Genomic DNA, 22,065 nt, shown 5'->3' with positions numbered 1-22,065 from the left:
AAACCCCACTAAAAAATTCCCACCCCAAAATAAAAAAACAAACTAATTTAGCACTAAGCTACAAATATAGCCCTTAAAAGGGCCCTTTGTAGGCCACACACATATATAGGAAAAAGATTAGATAAAAAAGATAGTATAATAATTTATCTCAAAGTGTGAATAAGATAAAGTCCTTGAGTCAGCCTGAAGAAACAGATAGCCAGCTGAGAAATGTGTTGCATGCTTTTTATATGTTTTTGTACTATTAAAATTGTGATTTTAAATAGCCCATTAGTTTGTACTACTTTTACAATTTTTTGAGCGCTTTATATACCCACTTTTTTACCTTTGGAATCTTGTTGGAATACTATCCCAGGGAGACCGATCTGTCTAGACAGCTGGTGTCTGTGAAATCCAGTCAGCTTTTTATAACCATGCAAACCCACATGTTTACCAACACCAGCCATTCAAGATACCATCACTTTCCAACACTGAGGCGAGACAGCACCTATAATACCAAACGGAGATAGCATCCATAACAGTCGGCATTTTCTGTACTATTTCCCAGTGCAAATCCCTTTGTGAGTATTCTTTTGGCAGCATTCGCCAGCACTATTTATCTGTTATTGAGATTACTGCACCATGAGGCGCTCTTCTTTATATCTTTTTTAGATATACAAATTTCTACCATTAATCCCCCCACCCAAAAAAAAATAAATAAATAACATTTAGCTCCTTTGCTGCCCAGGAAAAAGTAAAAAATAAAAACCCTGATGTTTAAAAAAAAAAAATCACTAACACTAATCCACGAAGATCGTATTCACCAAAGATGAGTTTGGGCTGCGGTGGTCCATCTTCTTATCTTCATTGCGGCAGCAGTTTTTATCCATGTTCTGATATTCATCAACGATCCTCTTCATGTGGTCACCAGCCACTCACTGAATTTTGAATGCACGGTACCCCTTTTATATAGGGGTACCCTTGCATTCCTATTGGCTGCGTTTCATTCTCAAATTCAAATCACCTGAAAGCAAACGCGTTCATTCTATTGGCTGATTTGACAGGGGGTACGCTGCTGGTCATTAAGGGGTTGAGATTGAGGCTTCTGTTGTTCAAATTTGCAAGGCAGCTACTTGGTCTTCCTTCCATACTTTTACTTAATTATGCAATTTTGATGTTTTTGCTTTTTCTGAATCAGCTTTTGGTTGGAAAGTCCTTCAGGCAGTTATTTTTTTTTCTTTACTGCGTAAAAAAAATACAAACAAAAAAACTAAATGGAATAGTGTAATAGGTCTGGTCCAGCCCAGATTACACGTGGACTTCACGTCTTGGATATCAGTTTCCCAGGAGTAATGGATAGTGTTGTCAAGAGTACACAAGGCCCGCCCATTATTTTCTATATTTTGATTGTGTTTTTGTTTTTTTATATCTTTGTTTTGTTTTTTATTTGTTTGTTTTGATTTTTTTTTGTTTGTTTGTTTTTTTGGGGGGGCAGTTCAAGTATGCACCTCTTCTTTTCCTGTTTTTGTCTTGCTCTTATATCTTGTTTCTACATTCTTCTTCTTTTTCTATCTTGGCTATACATCAGACTAGTTTCCTGTAAGGTTGGAGGGTTTTTAAGGGCTCTTGGAGTTTTGGGAATTTTTGCCTCCTCCTAGTGGTCAAGAGTATTATTTACATGAGTAATGAATTGTTGGCTCTCACCACCATGAAATACATTAATTTATCAGGTGAGCATAAATTATATTTTGCTAAAGATATGTAACTTTAATCTGTAAGTTTGAATGTTATGGAAATCTGTTTTGCATTTTTCAGTTGGTGTGTGCTTTACAATTCTATTTATTTGTCTTCATTGAAGTGTAAAAAGTAAGAAGACTTAAAGGGACACTCAGGTCAAATTAAACTTTCATGATTCAGATACAGCATGTAATTTTAAACAACTTTCCAATTTACTTCCATTAAAAAAATTGTGCACAGTCTTTTATATTTACACTTTTTGAGTCACCAACTCCTACTGAGCATGTGCAAGAATTCACAGAATATACTTGTATGCATTTGTGATTGGCTGATTGCTATCATAATGTACAGGGGGAGTGGAAATATACATAACTTTGCAATTTGTTAGAAAAAAATCTACTACTTATTTGATATTCAGAGTAAATGCTATTGTATTGTCTTGTTATCTTGCATTTGTTGATTATGCAAATCTACTGTGTTTACTGATACTTTAATCATAATTGTCAAAATATGTTGCTTGATTATTTGCTCTCGCTCTGTATATTACATATTGTAAGAACAAGGCATATGGTGTGCTATTATTTATTGTTTCATACAAATGACTTCTGTTTTATTCTATATATTGCATTTTAAACATGACAGATAGTAAATGATAAGTGGCATTCCCTTAATGTACTATTGACCATTGCAAATGCTGTTATCTATTAATTTGTGTATGTAATGCTAAGGTTATGCTCTTTCTGTTTGTTACAGATTGCTCTTGGCACAGTTACAAACGTGGAAGAAGCAGTGAAGTGGCTAAGTTATACTTACCTTTATGTACGGATGAGAGCAAATCCATTAGTTTATGGCATCAGTTATGCAGTGTTACAGGTAAAAAAAAATGTATATTTATATAGTTTATGAAAATCTATCTTCTCCTCTTTTTCCTGTCACCAGTATCTAATGCAAGGATAAATATTTGCATTGGCTTCCTAGGTTTTTAATAGCAATGCTTTTAGTTTATTTTTCTCTGGTTATGTTTTTTTTTATTATTATTATTTAAATGGAGATAAAAAAATAAATTGTTATGTAAATAAAAGTTCTGCAGTTAAATGAGCATTCAACACCACCTGCTTTTTTAAAAGAATTATGCTTTTTGGTCCCCGGGGAGACCAAAAAGCACAATCTGTAACCTCGATTTTTTTGCATGCTGCAAATTGTCAGAACTAGCTATTTGCTTTGCAGCATTTCCTTCTACAGCATTTGCTTTTTGGCTGATCACATTTGTGAAATTTGGGGCTGAACAGTTCTGACCTCCCAACCAGTGTTCCCTCTAAGACCAGTTTTGTGAACAGCCCAGCAGTGAAACAGTTGATAAGGGAACCATGCATTGCAGTCTGCATTGTGTAGTGTTTGCCTATTGCTCTAAGTAACTGCTGGGCCACTCAGAAACTGGCCTTAGAGGGAACATTGCTCCCAACTGTCCCTATTTCTGAGCTGTTTACCATTGTCTCTCTGAGACAACCACATGTCCCTATTTGTAAAAAATTTCCATTAGCCCCACACACAGAGCACCCAAACACACCCACAAACTACAGGGAGTGCAGAATTATTAGGCAAGTTGTATTTTTGAGGATTAATTTTATTATTGAACAACAACCATGTTCTCAATGAACCCAAAAACTCATTAATATCAAAGCTGAATAGTTTTGGAAGTAGTTTTTAGTTTGTTTTTAGTTATAGCTATTTTAGCGGGATATCTGTGTGTACAGGTGACTATTACTGTGCATAATTATTAGGCAACTTAACAAAAAACAAATATATACCCATTTCAATTATTTATTTTTACCAGTGAAACCAATATAACATCTCAACATTCACAAATATACATTTCTGACATTCAAAAACCAAACAAAAACAAATCAGTGACCAATATAGCCACCTTTCTTTGCAAGGACACTCAAAAGCCTGCCATCCATGGATTCTGTCAGTGTTTTGATCTGTTCACCATCAACATTGCGTGCAGCAGCAACCACAGCCTCCCAGACACTGTTCAGAGAGGTGTACTGTTTTCCCTCCTTGTAAATCTCACATTTGATGATGGACCACAGGTTCTCAATGGGGTTCAGATCAGGTGAACAAGGAGGCCATGTCATTAGATTTTCTTCTTTTATACCCTTTCTTGCCAGCCACGCTGTGGAGTACTTGGACGCGTGTGATGGAGCATTGTCCTGCATGAAAATCCTGTTTTTCTTGAAGGATGCAGACTTCTTCCTGTACCACTGCTTGAAGAAGGTGTCTTCCAGAAACTGGCAGTAGGACTGGGAGTTGAGCTTGACTCCATCCTCAACCCGAAAAGGCCCCACAAGCTCATCTTTGATGATACCAGCCCAAACCAGTACTCCACCTCCACCTTGCTGGCGTCTGAGTCGGACTGGAGCTCTCTGCCCTTTACCAATCCAGCCACGGGCCCATCCATCTGGCCCATCAAGACTCACTCTCATTTCATCAGTCCATAAAACCTTAGAAAAATCAGTCTTGAGATATTTCTTGGCCCAGTCTTGACGTTTCAGCTTGTGTGTCTTGTTCAGTGGTGGTCGTCTTTCAGCCTTTCTTACCTTGGACTTGTCTCTGAGTATTGCACACCTTGTGCTTTTGGGCACTCCAGTGATGTTGCAGCTCTATAATATGGCCAAACTGGTGGCAAGTGGCATCTTGGCAGCTGCACGCTTGACTTTTCTCAGTTCATGGGCAGTTATTTTGCGCCTTGGTTTTTCCACACGCTTCTTGCGACCCTGTTGACTATTTTGAATGAAACGCTTGATTGTTCGATGATCACGCTTCAGAAACTTTGCAATTTTAAGAGTGCTGCATCCCTCTGCAAGATATCTCACTATTTTTGACTTTTCTGAGCCTGTCAAGTCCTTCTTTTGACCCATTTTGCCAAAGGAAAGGAAGTTGCCTAATAATTATGCACACCTGATATAGGGTGTTGATGTCATTAGACCACACCCCTTCTCATTACAGAGATGCACATCACCTAATATGCTTAACCTTTTAAAGCCGTTATGCCGTTCCATTCCGTCATAATTAGACTGGGCTTTAAAGCCGTTATGACGGAATGGAACGTCATAACTAACGGCTGTCCTGAAGCCTTCTGTGCTTCAGGGATTTAATCGCGGTCTGGAGGGCGTTCCTAGGATTGTAGGGACGCCCCCCAGATGCGATCCAATAATTGAAATCTCGCGATCGTATGCACGATCGCGTAGTTTCAATTTGTCTACATCGGAACAGTTGTTCCGATGTAGGCACTTTAACCCTGTCACGAAAGGGTTAATTAGTAGTAGGCTTTCGAGCCTATACAGCTTGGAGTAAGACAACATGCATAAAGAGGATGATGTTGTCAAAATACTCATTTGCCTAATAATTCTGCACTCCCTGTACATAGACACAACCACCAACCAGACAAACAAACAACCCCACCCACTAACCATCTACAACCCCAACCCTTCTAACACAGGTCTATCTTAAAAACAGTGACAGATCCCCCATCAACCTACTGAGTCTCTGATACCCAGCCACAAATGTTGGGGTGTATATGTGTTTAATATCCTTTTAAGCATGTTAAAAATATAATTTATTTCATATGATGTTAAGAGTCCATAGGAATTCCATAACATGTGGGATACACCTCCTGCCACTAGAAGGAGCCCACACAAGAGCTTTAATCCCTTCCCACCTCCCCTCTCTACTCAATTTGTTCCCGGCCTCCCAGGAGGAAATGCTAAATATTGAGGTGCCCCAGCTATTTGATTTTTAAAAAAATGGATTTCTTGTGAGCTCAAACAAATTGGAGTCCCTTAACCCCTGATGCAGATTGATTCAGTAAGAAGAGATTTCAGCACACTGTTATGTGCACAGTATCCCCCTATGGTATTTTAGCCATAACTACCCTCAGGCATCGCGCGGATTTGTCCCTTAGCCTCTTCCTGTGGGAATACAGGCATTTCCTCTCTGATCCTCTGCTGTACATGTACAAGCACTGGATGTGCTCTCTAGTGCATACAATAACAAACATCATGCTGGTAAGTTTGGTTGAGGCGTACTTCAGTCAGGTACATGGCCACAACACTCATACAGCCCATAAGCTATCATTAGGTACTTGTTTTAGTCAAGTATAAGATAGTTGGGGGACTAGCTTGCCTGCCTACCTGTAGACTGCCTGCCTGCCTACCTGTAGACTTTGTGAGTTAATTTCTTATAACAAAGGATCAAATAATTTATTAGGGGATACTCTTTGAGGACTGGGACCTCCAGAAGCATTTTTAGTCACATTTTTACTCAGTTTTGAAAATTAGTGTATTGTCCTTTAAGAGACTTCTGACTGCTCAGAGCAATCAGTGTTCCTTTCATAAACACAGCAGTTGGGGTGGCAACACAGAGGGGAGCTTGAGAAGTTAGTTATTTATTTTCAACTGTTTAAACAGTTTTACTGGATTTTACTTTTAAACACTTTGGGCCTGCTGTGGGCCTGGGGATCTTCATGGCGATTAACTTTTCCACCTCCCATTGGCTCCCTTTTCTCTTGCTAGCTGCTTATATCTCTGAGCAGATTAGGAGTTTTACAAACTGATAACTTATGTGTCTGTATTTTGTATTGTCCCTGACTGCATAAGATCATTTTCTGAGGGGTGAGTACCTGCACAAGAGCTGCTGAGGGGAGTCAAAGCTCAGTTTGCCTTTAAATATCTTATAGTGAACCTTTCACTATTTTGTCTAATTGTCTGCTCTTATTTAATCCTGTGTCTGAGGTGTATTAGAAAGTGGCTATAGTAGTAGACATTTAGCTACTCATTTTATATATATATATAACATTTGTTGTTCATTTTAAAAACAAAAAGAAAGCGCCTCATGGTGTGATAATCACAAACAAATGTGAAGCAATGTGGAAAGAAACAGGTGAACAGGTACTCACAAGTGTGATGGCACTCTTAAAGAAAAAAGTGCAAACGAGCAGGCTGACCTTTTACAGCAGTCGGTACGCTGAACGCACAGTGTTCTGTTAGTAACAGGATAAGCTGGTTGAATGTTAAATGCTGGGCTGGAGACCCCTTGACCGTGTGAGTTTATCGGCAGGTCCTCCAAAGAAGGTGAAATAAAGTCTCAGAAAGCCGTCTGAGCTACAGTGTGGTAGAGCCGATAGGCAGCGGTATAGTGAAGGGCAAACAGGTGGAGTAATTAGTTGGCTTTTGTAGCATTATACTCCTTTTGGCTACTTTGCCTATTCAGTATAAAAGTTCATATAAGGATTAAAAACATCTGAGTATAATAAGAGTATTTATTGAGCTTAAAAACGCATTTCTTGGCTGCAAAGCTCTTGGCTGTTTCCTCAGGTTGAATACAAAATGTGCCTACAAAAGAGGCTTAAAAAGGTATACATCGGATGTGATAGGACATTAAATTGACCAATGATAAAAGTTTATACAAAAAGTAAACAAAGTATTATAGCAAGACGTGCTTCTATCTCTGTACAAAATAGCAACATAGTGTCAGTATTGGTCTATAATAACATATCATTGTGCTAATAGGGGAAATAATATAATACATGTTATCTGAAACAGAAAATATGTTGTAATTCAAAAACTTTAGAAACGTTAGGGAATATCAATGCAATGTCAAGGCCAATTACATAGTAACTAGAAGATTATTGTCACAAGGAAAATAATCTAGACTAGCATCAAAAAGCGATGGTCTAACAAAGAGCAAATAGTATTGTAGTTATAGACCTTAAAAACTAATAGCGAGACCATACTCATAGCATTCTGAGCATTAGCAACACCATACCATATACTGTTCTAAAAACAATAGTAGGGGTCACCCCAGGATTGTATACACTAGAGCTCCTACTCTTAGGATAAAGCTAGCTCCTAGTAAAAAAGTGAAACACAAAAACTCCAATAATTTCATTAAAAATAAAAAAACGAAAACTTTTTTAGGTCAGATAGGAATTTATAAGTGTGGTAAGAAAGGATGCAACAAATGGAAACACATAACATCCGGTAAAAAAACTTTTAAATCTAATTCTACAGGAAAAAAAATTCCAGATTTTTTTAATTGTGACTCCAGTTATATTGTCTATGTTTTAGAATGTATTTGAGGGGTTAAATATGTTGGGCGCACCTCTAGAAAAGCCCGGGTACGTTGGGGTGAACATTGGCGCAATTGCAAAAATTGCAAAAAGAAAAACATTATGCATAGTGTTCCAGAACATTGTCTCACTAAACAAATTTTACCCAATAGATTATGTCCCCCCATCCACAGATTACAACCGGATTATCAAACTCAGACAACGTGAAACCTTTTGGATACACAAATTGAATACAGGTCGCCCTCAGTTTACGCCGGGGTTAGGTTCCAGAAGGAATGGTTGTAAATTGAAACCGTTGTAAATTGAAACCCAGTTTATAATGTAAGTCAATGGGAAGTGAGGGAGATAGGTTCCAGGCCCCTCTCAAAATTGGCATAAGTAACACCTAATACATTATATTTAAAGCTTTGAAATGAAGACTTTAAATGCTAAACAGCATTATAAACCTAATAAATTAATCACACAACACAGAATATATAATTAAACTAAGTTAAATGAACAAAAACATTTGCTATCTGGGCTGATTTATAACAGGAAGATCTTGTTCCTTTGAAATCTGCTCAATAGTTCAGGTCTGGTTAAACTGATTAATTTCAGCTTGCTTGGCTTTGATGCAACACAAGCGGACAGCTCCACCTCCTGGCTATTTTAATAAATGCACTGCTTCTCAATGCTTTTCAATAGCAGTCACATGACTGGAAAAAAAGGTTGTTATTCTGAAACGGTGTAAATTGAACCGTTGTAAAACGAGGGCCACCTGTACCTTGTTTCCATCAGGTCTCAACTCTAATATTGATTTAGCTGCTTTTAACTAATCTTATTATGTTTCATACTACTTCCGTTCACATTGCCTCCCTGCCCCTTTTTCTCACATTGTCACCTTTTCATGTTTTTCTAGTATACCTTTTGTTATGTATCAAAATAACGATTTCCCTTTTACTTTCACAACACTTTCTATAATTTTAACACCTCCTATTTTACTATGAGATATTTCATACTACACATCGCGAATATCCTTTAAATATAACATAATTCCACTACTCCATGACATCTTTGTTTCTTTCTAACGCATATCCTCTCTAATCCCCTTTTACGTTTTAATTTAATATGCGTTAGATTATAACGCCTAGATTTAGAGTTCTGCGGCCAAAGGGGTGCGTAGCTAACGCTGGCTTTTTTCTGGCCGCACCTTTTAAATACCGCTGGTATTGAGAGTTCACAGAATGGCTGCGTTAGGCTCCAAAAAAGGAGCGTAGAGCATATTTAACGCAACTTCAACTCTCAACGTGGGGCTGTTTGAGCTGAAAAAAAACCTAACACCTGCAAAAAAGCCGCGTTCAGCTCCTAACGCAGCTCCATTGTTTGCTATGGGGAAACACTTCCTACGTCTGCACCTAACACTCCAACATGTACCCCGAGTCTAAACACCCCTAACCTTACACTTATTAACCCCTATTCTGCCGCCCCCGCTATCGCTGACCCCTGCATATTATTATTAACCCCTAATCTGCCGCTCCGTAAACCGCCGCTACTTACATTATCCCTATGTACCCCTAATCTGCTGCCCCTAACACCGCCGACCCCTATATTATATTTATTAACCCCTAATCTGCCCCCCACAACGTCGCCTCCACCTGCCTACACTTATTAACCCCTAATCTGCCGAGCGGACCGCACCGCTATTATAATAAAGTTATTAACCCCTAATCCGCCTCACTAACCCTATAATAAATAGTATTAACCCCTAATCTGCCCTCCCTAACATCGCCGACACCAAACTTCAAACATTAACCCCTAATCTGCCGACTGGAGCTCACCGCTATTCTAATAAATGTATTAACCCCTAAAGCTAAGTCTAACCCTAACACTAACACCCCCCTAAGTTAAATATAATTTAAATCTAACAAAATAAACTAACTCTTATTAAATAAATTATTCCTATTTAAAGCTAAATACTTACCTGTAAAATAAATCCTAATATAGCTACAATATAAATTATATTTATATTATAGCTATTTTAGGATTTATATTTATTTTACAGGTAACTTTGTATTTATTTTAACCAGGTACAATAGCTATTAAATAGTTAAGAACTATTTAATAGCTAAAATAGTTAAAATAATTACAAAATTACCTGTAAAATAAATCCTAACCTAAGTTACAATTAAACCTAACACTACACTATCAATAAATTAATTAAATAAAATACCTACAATTACCTACAATTAAACCTAACACTACACTATCAATACATTAATTAAATACAATATCTACAAATAAATACAATGAAATAAACTAACTAAAGTACAAAAAATAAAAAAGAACTAAGTTACAAAAAATAAAAAAATATTTACAAACATCAGAAAAATATTACAACAATTTTAAACTAATTACACCTACTCTAAGCCCCCTAATAAAATAACAAAGACCCCCAAAATAAAAAATGCACTACCCTATTCTAAATTACTAAAGTTCAAAGCTCTTTTACCTTACCAGCCCTGAACAGGGCCCTTTGCGGGGCATGCCCCAAAGAATTCAGCTCTTTTGCCTGTAAAAAAAAACACATACAATACCCCCCCCCCCAACATTACAACCCACCACCCACATACCCCTAATCTAACCCAAACCCCCCTTAAATAAACCTAACACTAAGCCCCTGAAGATCTTCCTACCTTATCTTCACCATACCAGGTTCACCGATCGATCCAGAAGAGCTCCTCCGATGTCTTGATCCAAGCCCAAGCGGGGGGCTGAAGATGTCCATGATCCGGCTGAAGTCTTCATCCAAGCGGGAGCTGAAGAGGTCCATGATCCGGCTGAATTCTTCATCCAAGCGGGAGCTGAAGAGGTCCATGATCCGGTTGAAGTCTTCTATCAACGGCATCTTCAATCTTCTTTCTTCCGGATCCATGTTCATCCCGCCCACGCGGAACATCCATCTTCACCCACGACTTCCCAACGAATGACGGTTCCTTTAAGGGACGCCATCCAAGATGGCGTCCCTCGAATTCCGATTGGCTGATAGGATTCTATCAGCCAATCGGAATTAAGGTAGGAAAATTCTGATTGGCTGATGGAATCAGCCAATCAGAATCAAGTTCAATCCAATTGGCTGATTCAATCGGCCAATCAGATTGAGCTTGCATTCTATTGGCTGTTCCGATCAGCCAATAGAATGCGAGCTCAATCTGATTGGCTGATCGGATCAGCCAATCTGATTGAACTTGATTCTGATTCCATCAGCCAATCAGAATTTTCCTACCTTAATTCCGATTGGCTGATAGAATCCTATCAGCCAATCGGAATTCGAGGGACGCCATCTTGGATGATGTCCCTTAAAGGAACCGTCATTCGTCGGGAAGTCGTCGGTGAAGATGGATGTTCCGCGTCGGCGGGATGGACATGGATCCCGAAGAAAGAAGATTGAAGATGCCGTTGATAGAAGACTTCAGCCGGATCATGGACCTCTTCAGCTCCCGCTTGGATGAAGACTATAGCCGGATCATGGACCTCTTCAGCTCCCGCTTGGATGAAGACTTCAGCCGGATCATGGACATCTTCAGCCCCCCGCTTGGGCTTGGATCAAGACATCGGAGGAGCTCTTCTGGATCGATCGGTGAACCTGGTATGGTGAAGATAAGGTAGGAAGATCTTCAGGGGCTTAGTGTTAGGTTTATTTAAGGGGGTTTTGGGTTAGATTAGGGGTATGTGGGTGGTGGGTTGTAATGTTGGGGGGGGGTATTGTATGTGTTTTTTTTACAGGCAAAAGAGCTGAATTCTTTGGGGCATGCCCCGCAAAGGGCCCTGTTCAGGGCTGGTAAGGTAAAAGAGCTTTGAACTTTAGTAATTTAGAATAGGGTAGGGCATTTTTTTATTTTGGGGGTCTTTGTTATTTTATTAGGGGGCTTAGAGTAGGTGTAATTAGTTTAAAATTGTTGTAATATTTTTCTGATGTTTGTAAATATTTTTTTATTTTTTGTAACTTAGTTCTTTTTTATTTTTTGTACTTTAGTTAGTTTATTTCATTGTATTTATTTGTAGATATTGTATTTAATTAATTTATTGATAGTGTAGTGTTAGGTTTAATTCTAGGTAATTGTAGGTATTTTATTTAATTAATTTATTGATAGTGTAGTGTTAGGTTTAATTGTAACTTAGGTTAGGATTTATTTTACAGGTAATTTTGTAATTATTTTAACTATTTTAGCTATTAAATAGTTCTTAACTATTTAATAGCTATTGTACCTGGTTAAAATAAATACAAAGTTACCTGTAAAATAAATATAAATCCTAAAATAGCTATAATATAATTATAATTTATATTGTAGATATATTAGGGTTTATTTTACAGGTAAGTATTTAGCTTTAAATAGGAATACAGTGGGACCTCGGTTAACGAACGACTCGGTAAACGAAATTTCGGTTTACGAATGAAAATTCTTTAAAAAAAATGCCTCGGTTTATGAATTTTTTTCGCAATACGAAACAAGTGTCCCGGTTTGCCCCTCGGTTTACGAATTTTTTTCGCAATACGAAACAAGTGTCCCGGTTTGCCCCTGCATACTGAAGTGTGGGTAACAGTGTGGAGGTGTTGGAGAGGTTTTGGAGCCATTTGCAGCAAGTTGTTGAGCCTTTTGGAGCCATTTGCAGCAAGTTGTTGAGCCTTTTGGAGCCATTTGCAGCAAGTTGTGGAGCCTTTTGGTGCCATTGGAGCCATTTGCAGCAGGTTTTGGAGCCTTTTGCAGCAGGTTTTGGAGCCTTTATTTGACTTTTTTTCTCACCTCCGGAACGCATTTATTGGTTTTCAATGCATTCCTATGGGAAACCGTGTTTCGGTTTACGAATTTTCCGCAATACGAATTGTCCCGGAGAACGAATTAAATTCGTAAACTGAGGTCCCACTGTAATTTATTTAATAAGAGTTAATTTATTTTGTTAGATTTAAATTATATTTAATTTAGGGGGGTGTTAGGGTTAGGGTTAGACTTAGCTTTAGGGGTTAATCCATTTATTACAGTAGCGGCGAGATTCGGTCGGCAGATTAGGGGTTAATATGAGAAGTTAGGTGTCGGCGATGTTAGGGTGGGCAGATTAGGGGTTAATACTATTTATTATAGGGTTATTGAGGCGGGAGTGAGGCGGATTAGGGGTTAATAAGTGTAGGCAGGTGGAGGCGACGTTGAGGGGGTCAGATTAGGGGCTAATATATATAATATAGGGGTCGGCGGTGTTAGGGGTTGCAGATTAGGGGTACATAAGGATAACGTAGGTGGCGGTCGGCAGATTAGGGGTTAATTATTGTAGGTAGCTGGCGGCGACGTTGTGGGGGGCAGGTTAGGGGTTAATAAATATAATATAGGGGTCGGCGGTGTTAGGGGCAACAGATTAGGGGTACATAAGTATAACGTAGGTGGCGGTCGGCAGATTAGGGGTTAAAAGAATTTAATCGAGTGGCGGCGATGTGGGGGGATAGGTAGTTTATGGGTGTTAGTGTACTTTAGAGCACAGTAGTTAAGAGCTTTATAAACCGGCGTTAGCCCAGAAAGCTCTTAACTACTGACTTTTTTCTGCGGCTGGAGTTTTGTCGTTAGATTTCTAACGCTCACTTCAGCCACGACTCTAAATACCGGAGTTAGAAAGATCCCATTGAAAAGATAGGATACGCAATTGACGTAAGGGGATCTGCGGTATGGAAAAGTCACGGCTGAAAAGTGAGCGTTAGACCCTTTAATGACTGACTCCAAATACAAGAGGGCGGTAAAAACCAGCGTTAGGAGCCTCTAACGCTGGTTTTGACGGCTACCGCCCAACTCTAAATCTAGGTCTTAGTTTCTAACATTTGTACTCCCCTTTTTTGTTCGTTCTTTATTACTATCCATTAGACTGACAGGACACTCTAGAACAGCTTCTATATGGTATGGTGTTGCTAATGCTCAGAATATGAGTATGGTCTCGCTATTAGTTTGCTATTTTTAAGGTCTATAACTACAATACTATTTGCTCTTTGATTTGCTAGTCTAGATTATTTTCCTTGTGACGATAATCTTCTAGTTACTATGAAACTGGCCTCGACATTGCATTGATATTCCCTAATGTTTATAAACATATACAACATATTTTCTGTTTCAGATAACATGTATTATATTATTTCCCCTATTAGCACAATGATATGTTATTATAGACCATTACTGACACTATGTTGCTATTTTGTACAGAGATAGAAGCACGTCTTGCTATAATACCTTGTTTACTTTTTGTATAAACTTTTACCATTGGTCAATTCAATGTCCTATCACATCCGATGTATACCTTTTTAAGCCTCTTTTGTAGGCACATTTTGTATTCAACCTGAGGAAACGGCCAAGAGCTTTGCGGCCGAGAAACACGTATTTAAGATCAATAAATACTCTTTTATGATACTCGGATGTTTTTAATCCTTATATGAACTTTTATACTGAATAGGCAAAGTAGCCAAAAGGAGTATAACGCTACAAAAGCCAACTAATTACTCCACCTTTTTGCCCTTCACCATACCGCTGCCTATCGGCTTTACCACACTGTAGCTCAGACGGCTTTCTGAGGCTTTATTTCACCTGCTTTGGAGGACCAGCCGATAGACTCACATGGTCAAGGGGTTAACATCTGACCAGCTTATCCTGTTACTAAGAGAACACCATGCGTTCAGCGTACTGACTGCTGTAAAAGGTCAGCCTGCTCAATTGCACTTTTTTCTTTAAGAGTGCCATCACACTTGTGAGTACCTGCTCACCTGTTTCTTTCCACATTGCTTCACATTTGTTTGTTATTACCACACCAGCACACCCTACTTTTTTGCTCTTAGCATATTTTTTTTATTTGTTGTGCATTATTCACATTGTTGTAGCTGAACAGTCTGTTCCCCCTGTGATTATATTACATTTATTAAAGAGTAGATCTACACAAAATACCTCTGTGCAGCAACTCATATATAAATATATATATATATATATATATATATATATATATACAGGTAGCCCTCAGTTTACGCCGGGGTTAGGTTACAGAAGGAATGGTTGTAAATCGAAACCATTGTAAATTGAAACCCAGTTTATAATGTAAGTCAATGGGAAGTGAGGGAGATAGGTTCCAGGCCCCTTTCAAAATTGTCATAAGTAACACCTAATACATTATTTTTAAAGCTTTGAAATGAAGACTTTAAATGCTAAACAGCATTATAAGCCTAATAAAATAATCACACAACACAGAATATATAATTAAACTAAGTTAAATAAACAAAAACATTTGCTAAACAGCATTATAAACCTAATAAAATAATCACACAACACAGACTTCACTTGCATTTTTCTCCAAACCGTTGTTTCTATGCATTTTAATCTGGACTGATTTATAGACAGGAAGATCTTGTTCCTTTGAAATCTGCTCGATAGCTCAGGTCTGGTTAAACTGATTAATTTCAGCTTGCTTGACTTTGCTGCAACACAAGCGGACAGCTCCACCTACTGGCTATTTTAATAAATGCACTGCTTCTCAATGCTTTTCAATAGCAGTCACATGACTGGATAAAAAGGTTGTTATTCTGAAACGGTGTAAATTGAACCGTTGTAAAACGAGGGCCACCTGTATATACATACATTGCCACCTCACAATGTATATGCAAATCAGCCATAAGCCATTATCCCTGCTAAGGGTCTCTGTGAATTCACAAAAAGTAACCTCTGATCTAAAATCAATCTGCATAAAACAATGGCAATATATTTGGCGGTTAGCTTCATTCCTTATTACATGTAACTTCATATACACAATATAGTTTGTTCTGACAGAACATACTAATTACAAGTACTGTACTGGCTATGTAGATGTATTTTTGTATGTAAGATAGATTCTGCGTTTACCAAACATACTAATTTAAGGATTTTAGACAATGTTTCTAGATTATGTGTATGGTTACACGTTTATGTGCATGTGCTTCAGAACATACAATTCATTACATATACACAAGTATTTATATATGTAGATACTGTTTTGATATCACATGATGTCTCAGGTGCAATAATGCACACAATACCTTTCCTTTTACTTGGTGCAAAATTGGGTAACTTCTATATAATCCTCTATTGATGGTTTATACGCAGTTTATACCATATAGTGGCTATATGTATATGTGTCTCCGTTTTGTGTAGTGTAATGAGTTTGTTTACGATGTGGGGGTGTTGCGGTTTAGGGGTTTATAGTGTATTGGTTTACTTTACGATGTGGAGGTGTGGCAATTTAGGCGTTAATAGTGTAGTGGGTTATTTCGCGGTGGGGGTGTGCCCTTTTTTGGTTTTAATAGTGTAGTGGGTTACTTAGCAGTGGACTATTCAGCGGATTAGGGGTTAATAGTGTAGTGGGGACTTTGCGGTGGTCTGTGCGGCGGATTAGGGGTTATTAGAGTAGGGGGCTTATGTCGATTCGGGTTAGCGTGCTAGCATGGATTTTTTTTTACGCTTCTCTCTTTATTGAAGTCAATGGGAGAGTATGTTAACGCTGTTTGCGATATTGTAACTTCTGTCCTTGCGCATGTCGGGTTAGTGCACAAACTAAAAAAGATTTACATTCAACTTGTAATACATGCGCTACCCGATGCATGCAAAGAGCAAAAGTTGAGCGGAGTCAGCATGCGAGCAAAAGTGGTAGTTACTGATCCACTTGCGATCTAACCCTAAATAAATGTACCTTATATACAGTTTAGATCTGTATTGATTGAACAAACTGATTATTTGTACCTTAATTACTAATTAAATGTTCTTTATTGTGTGCCCTGGAGATTCTGTATACTCAACAGGCTACTTACCTGTACCTTATTTGCTATCCAGGTACCTTCGGTTAGATAGTATAGATTCTTTATAAACAGAACGTACTAATTACATGTATCTTTCTGTAGGGAGTATAGATCTGTCTTGATTTACCATACTAATCACATGTACTTTATCTGCTAATTGCATAATTCTTTCATCTGCATTGTAGATTCTGTATAAAAAGAGCATGCTAATTATATGTTCTTTATTTGTTAAATAGAAGTCCCTTATTGAATGCTTAGTTGTTTCTCTATAGTCAGAATGTGCTAACTACATGTACTTTATTTGCGAAATACATGTATCTTACTGTACACTGTATGCAGTGTCATATGCTGACAATGTATGTCTACAATGATATTAATCACTCTGTGCTTTTAATATATGCATCAGTTCATATTTATGCTGATTTGTTTTGTTTGTTTCTAAAATGTATCCTATAACATATACATCTGTACAAGAAATACAACTTATACACATGTAGCAAGAACTGCAAAGGTGTAGGTAGTCACTGTATGCAGACTAAGTCTAGCTTAATCCAGTATTGTAAACAAAGGGTTAGAGTTTTAATATAGTTGTTAGTGCGTTTTTTTCTCACTATTCCCTTATATATATGGAAAACATGTCCTTTATGCTTATGCAGAACCTACTTTGATTAAATCTAATTATTAATCACTTAAGGTAAGCTCCTCCGTACAGCTGACGGTTTTCAGGAGTCCTGACTGGTAGTCGCACGGAGCGCTAAAAGTTTAAAATTCTCTGGAGGCAAGGTGTCAGGGCACCAGGAATCAGACAAAGACAAGAAATGCTAAATGAATCACACCTTTTTTTTAAAAAAATGAAAAAATAACTAAAAAATAAAAACAAGTCCAAAAGCCAAATGACAAGTCAGGAGTTACAGCCAGAGCAGGTAGTGAAACGAGCTGTGTCAGGAGCCAGAGCGGGTAATCAGGCAAGCCCGGGTCAGAAACACAGAGGTCAGCAAAGTCAAAAACAAGCCAGAGATGAGGAGCCAGAAGGGACATCAAACAAGCTAGGAAATACACAGAGTCAGGAACTGACAGTAAAGTCTGAGACCACGCAAGGGCAAAGGCAGACTGAACTTAGGCAGTTAAATAGGAAGTGATTACATCATCATTCTGGGACTGCAACCTGTCTCTCTCTGATGATGTTCTCCAGTTTGGCTATAAGATTGATCCTGCGTGTAGTGAGCAGCGTTACACACTCTGCTTTAGGCAAGGAGAAAACACAGGTAAGCCTGAAATGGTAGCCATGGCAGAAAGCTGCAAACAATTAGCGAAGTCAGGGTGAAAACCCTGACAGTACCCTCCCCAAAGGCTTATTGGGGTAACGGGCATGGAAGGCACAGAGGGGGGCTGGAGCATGAACATCAGAAGAGGGTACCCAAGAACGCTTCCTTGGACTTTAACCCTTCCAGTGAACCAAATACTGTGCATGACCTCTGGACATACGAGGGTCAATAATGCTGCAACCTCATATTCTTCATGGTTTCCAATAGAAGTAGTTCAAAATAAACACTGTTTTCAGCCACTAATTATTTAAAAACAGCCTTTATTTCATGACATGACTAGGGTCCTATTGCAGGCTTGAAAAGTTGTTTGTACCTATGGACCCTGCTTAAGAAATAAAGGTTGTTTTTAAAGAACTGGTGGCTGGAAACAGTGTGTATTTTAAAGTGCAGTTGAGACCTGGCTTGTCTCCTCCTGTGCCCCGTTCTCCAGAGTGTGCTGTCTTCCTACCTTGGATTTCACAGTTGCCAATAGTTTGTTGTGAAGATTCTCAGGTACAAAGCACTTGCCACTAGATTTCTCTGGAGGGGCATTGGTTTGTGCAGCCAGGATCTCCTCCCCCAAGGGAGAAGTCAAATTGATATGAATGGTGGCCAAAATATGGTCAGGAGGTGTAACAGGAGTGGGGAATCCTCTTTGGACACAGGCAAAAAAAGATGATAGTGGGTCCTAACATTTTTACTACTCTGCAGTTAGAAGACCACATAAATTAACCGAGACAAACCGAGGGCGCCCAACTGACCACATAAATTAACCGAGACAAAAATAGCGCCCATCTGGCCTGATGGGGCAACTAACGTTTAGCTTCAGAAAGGTCAAATTCTTGTGGTCAGTGAGTATGAGCACCAGCACGCTAGTACCTTTGAGAAGGTGCCTCCATTCCTTAAGCACCAAAATTATGGCCAGTAATTCTCTGTCACCAATTTCATAGTTTCATTCCGCTGGGGATAATTTCTTAGAGAAGAAACTGCACGGATGCAAGGGACCCTCATGCGTAGGACAATGAAACAAGCGGGTACCTTCTTTTGTCTCAGGACTAGGATGAGCAAGAACTGGGGCGACAGCAAAGGCAGTCTTAAGACTCTCAAAGGTCTTAATTGCAATAGGAGGAAACTCCTTCAGGCCGCAGGGTCCGGCAAAATGGGAACTTCCTTATTCTGTCCTTCCCTTTCCTTAAAGGGACACTGTACCCAAAATTTTTCTTTCATGATTCAGATTGAGCATGCAATTTTAAGCAACTTTCTAATTTACTCCTATTATCAAATGTTTTTCATTCTCTTGGTATCTTTATTTCAAATGCAAGAATGTAAGTTTAGATGCCAGCCCATTTTTGGTGAACAACCTGAGTTGTCCTTGCTGATTGGTGGATAAATTCATCCACCAATAAAAAATTGCTGTCCAGAGTACTGAACCCAAAAAAAGCATAGATGCCTTCTTTTTAAAATAAAGATAGCAAGAGAACAAAGAAAAATTGATAATAGGAATAAATTAGAAAGTTGCTTAAAATTGCATGCTCTATCTGAATTACAAAACAAATTTTTTGGGTTCAGTGTCCCTTTAAAGTGATTGTAAAGTTAAGCTATACGCTCAACAATATTTGTTATAAAAAAGTAAATGAAGCGCACTTTCATTGATTAAAATTATTGTAGATGCTAAAATATATAAATAATCACACTTTCATTCTCTTATGCATTCTGCCGCTCCACCGCCTGCATAGTCTATTTCAATGTAAAATGACGAATCACACTGTAGCCAACCGTAATGTGCCCCCTTTTGCGTTACGATTGGCTTTCATTTACTTTTTTATTTCAAATATTGTTGAGCGTACAGCTTAAAGAGATAGTAAACCCAAATATTTTATTTCATGATTCAGATAGAGCATGCAATTTTAAGCAACTTTCTAATTTACTCCTATTATCAATTTTTATTCATTTTCTTGGTATCTTTATTTGAAAAAGCAGGAATAAAAGCTTTGGAGGTGGCCCATTTTAGGTTGAGAACCTTGGTTGTGCTTGTTGATTGTATGGCTAAATGTAGCTGGTGATGATGAATCCATAGGCCTCGCCCATTTCAATTTTTTGCCAACAGTTCTAATTTGCAGCACTGTCTTTCCTACCTATCTGTTTTATTTTCTTTGCTTGGCTATACGTTAAACTGAGGAGAGGGAGGTGGAAAAGGGATTAAAGCTTTTGTGTGGGATCTCGGCCTCCACCAAGTGGTGGGAAGGGTTTTCCACATGTTATAAAATTCTTATGGACTATTATTGTCCCGAAAGGAAAGAATTTATCAGGTAAGCATACATTTTGTTTTTTGCATAAATTAATGAAAAAATAATATATGTTAACTTAATCTAGGAACAACTTCCACAACTGTATTGGTTAACAATCCTTCAAAATCATAAAAATAGGAAGTAGTTTTAATTGGCATTGGAACATTCTTTTTCTTTATTTATATTTTTTAGTACATTTGAAAAACCTTCAGTTGGATGCAACAAATTACAATTGTCTGTGTAGTGTATTTATATTCATTTACAGTTTTGAATAGTTTGGGGAGTATTTCCTTTAAATGGTTTAATTTAATGCAATTTAATAGAGAATTTAATAGAGAAAGTTTATTTTACAGATGATGGTACAGAAGGGATTTTAGTCTCTATGAGAAAAGCAAAAGTTAATCAGTCTACAGGTTACACAAAGAGAAAGGTTCTCATGCCAGTTTTTAAACTAGCCAGATAGACTAGAAGTTCTGTGTTCTGTCTGTATGTAGTTAGAAAATAACTGCATGGCCCATTATGTGCAATATGCTGATATGTATTGTAATACTATATAATGCCCAATTGTTTTATAGCCCAGTTATTGGTTTTTATTTGTGGACTCATTTACGAGGCCACACTTGTCTTGTCAGATGTCATTGTTAATAAAGCTTTAGTGCAGATATCCTCGCAACATATTAATCTTTTTTTGCTTTTGGTCACCAGATGGATCCTACACTGGAGAAACACAGAGAACAATTGATTATTGAAGTGGGACGTAAACTGGACAAAGCACGAATGATTCGATTTGAAGAGAGAACAGGTTTTTTCTCCTCAACGGACTTAGGCAGAACTTCTAGCCATTACTACATCAAGTATAACACTATTGAGGTAATAGGGTTCGTCTTATTGCATATAATTTCCCTGGGTTTGCAATTTGATTAGTTAGTAAATACAAAACTAAATAGATAAAAGTAATATATGTTTATAATTGGGTATCATGGAGCTTAATGGTTCAATTAATCACAAATAGTTATTTTAGAAAGACACTTTTCCCCTATATTAAACAAAACACAGATATTCAGATGTCTTAATAAACATTATCAATTATAATATAAATATGTTAATAAATAAATAAAAAACTAAACGTGTTTAAAGGGACACTAAACCCAATTTGTTTTATTAATTCAAATAGAGCATGCAATTTTAAGCAATTTTCTAATTTACTCTTATTATCAATCTTTCTTCATTTTCTTGAAATCTTTATTTAAAAAGCAGGAATGTAAAGCATAGGATCCAGCTCATGTTTGTTTCAGAACCTGGGTTATGTTAGCTTATTGGTGGGTAAATGCAGCCACTTATAAGCAAGCGCTATCCAGGGTGCTGAACCTAAAATGCACCAGCTCCTAAGCTGTACATTCCTCCTTTTTTAAAATAAACATAACAACAACAAAGAGAAATTTATAATAGGAGTACATTAAAAAGTAGTTTAAAATTGCATGCTCTATCTGAATCGTAAAATAAAAAATGTGGGTTTAAGCTAAATTTTTCATTTGCCAATTTCCTTTTTTTTTGGCTGAAATTTGTTGTCCTTTCATAGTCTCATAATGTTTAATAAACATCTCTTAATATTTGGTTTAATTTATAGAAACTAAGTGTCTTTAATAATATATTAGTATTTGCCTGTGTCTACTAATCTACACTTAAAACACATTGTACAGCTGCAAATGTATAATTGTGATGAAATCTGCTATTCATATATAAACGTTTTAAAGACAAGTACTTAGTCTGTTCAGTGGAGATTCTCTAAGAGAATCTGATACCAGT

At 37.7% G+C, this 22,065-nt stretch overlaps 1 protein-coding gene across 1 annotated transcript in view; it reads left to right on the top strand.

Annotated features, from left to right (window-relative positions):
• The window catches only part of ASCC3 (activating signal cointegrator 1 complex subunit 3), a 1,409,126-nt gene that overhangs the window by 944,879 nt on the left and 442,182 nt on the right, over window positions 1-22,065 (top strand). Inside the window, exons 18-19 of the mRNA XM_053710577.1 lie at window positions 2,470-2,589; window positions 20,965-21,129. Coding sequence (XP_053566552.1) covers window positions 2,470-2,589; window positions 20,965-21,129 — 285 coding nt within the window. The remainder of the gene's footprint in view (window positions 1-2,469; window positions 2,590-20,964; window positions 21,130-22,065) is intronic.

Source organism: Bombina bombina, chromosome 4 (genome assembly GCF_027579735.1).
Source record: "Bombina bombina isolate aBomBom1 chromosome 4, aBomBom1.pri, whole genome shotgun sequence".
Taxonomy (NCBI): Eukaryota; Metazoa; Chordata; class Amphibia; order Anura; family Bombinatoridae; genus Bombina; species Bombina bombina.
This window is presented reverse-complemented; position numbering and strand designations above follow the sequence as displayed.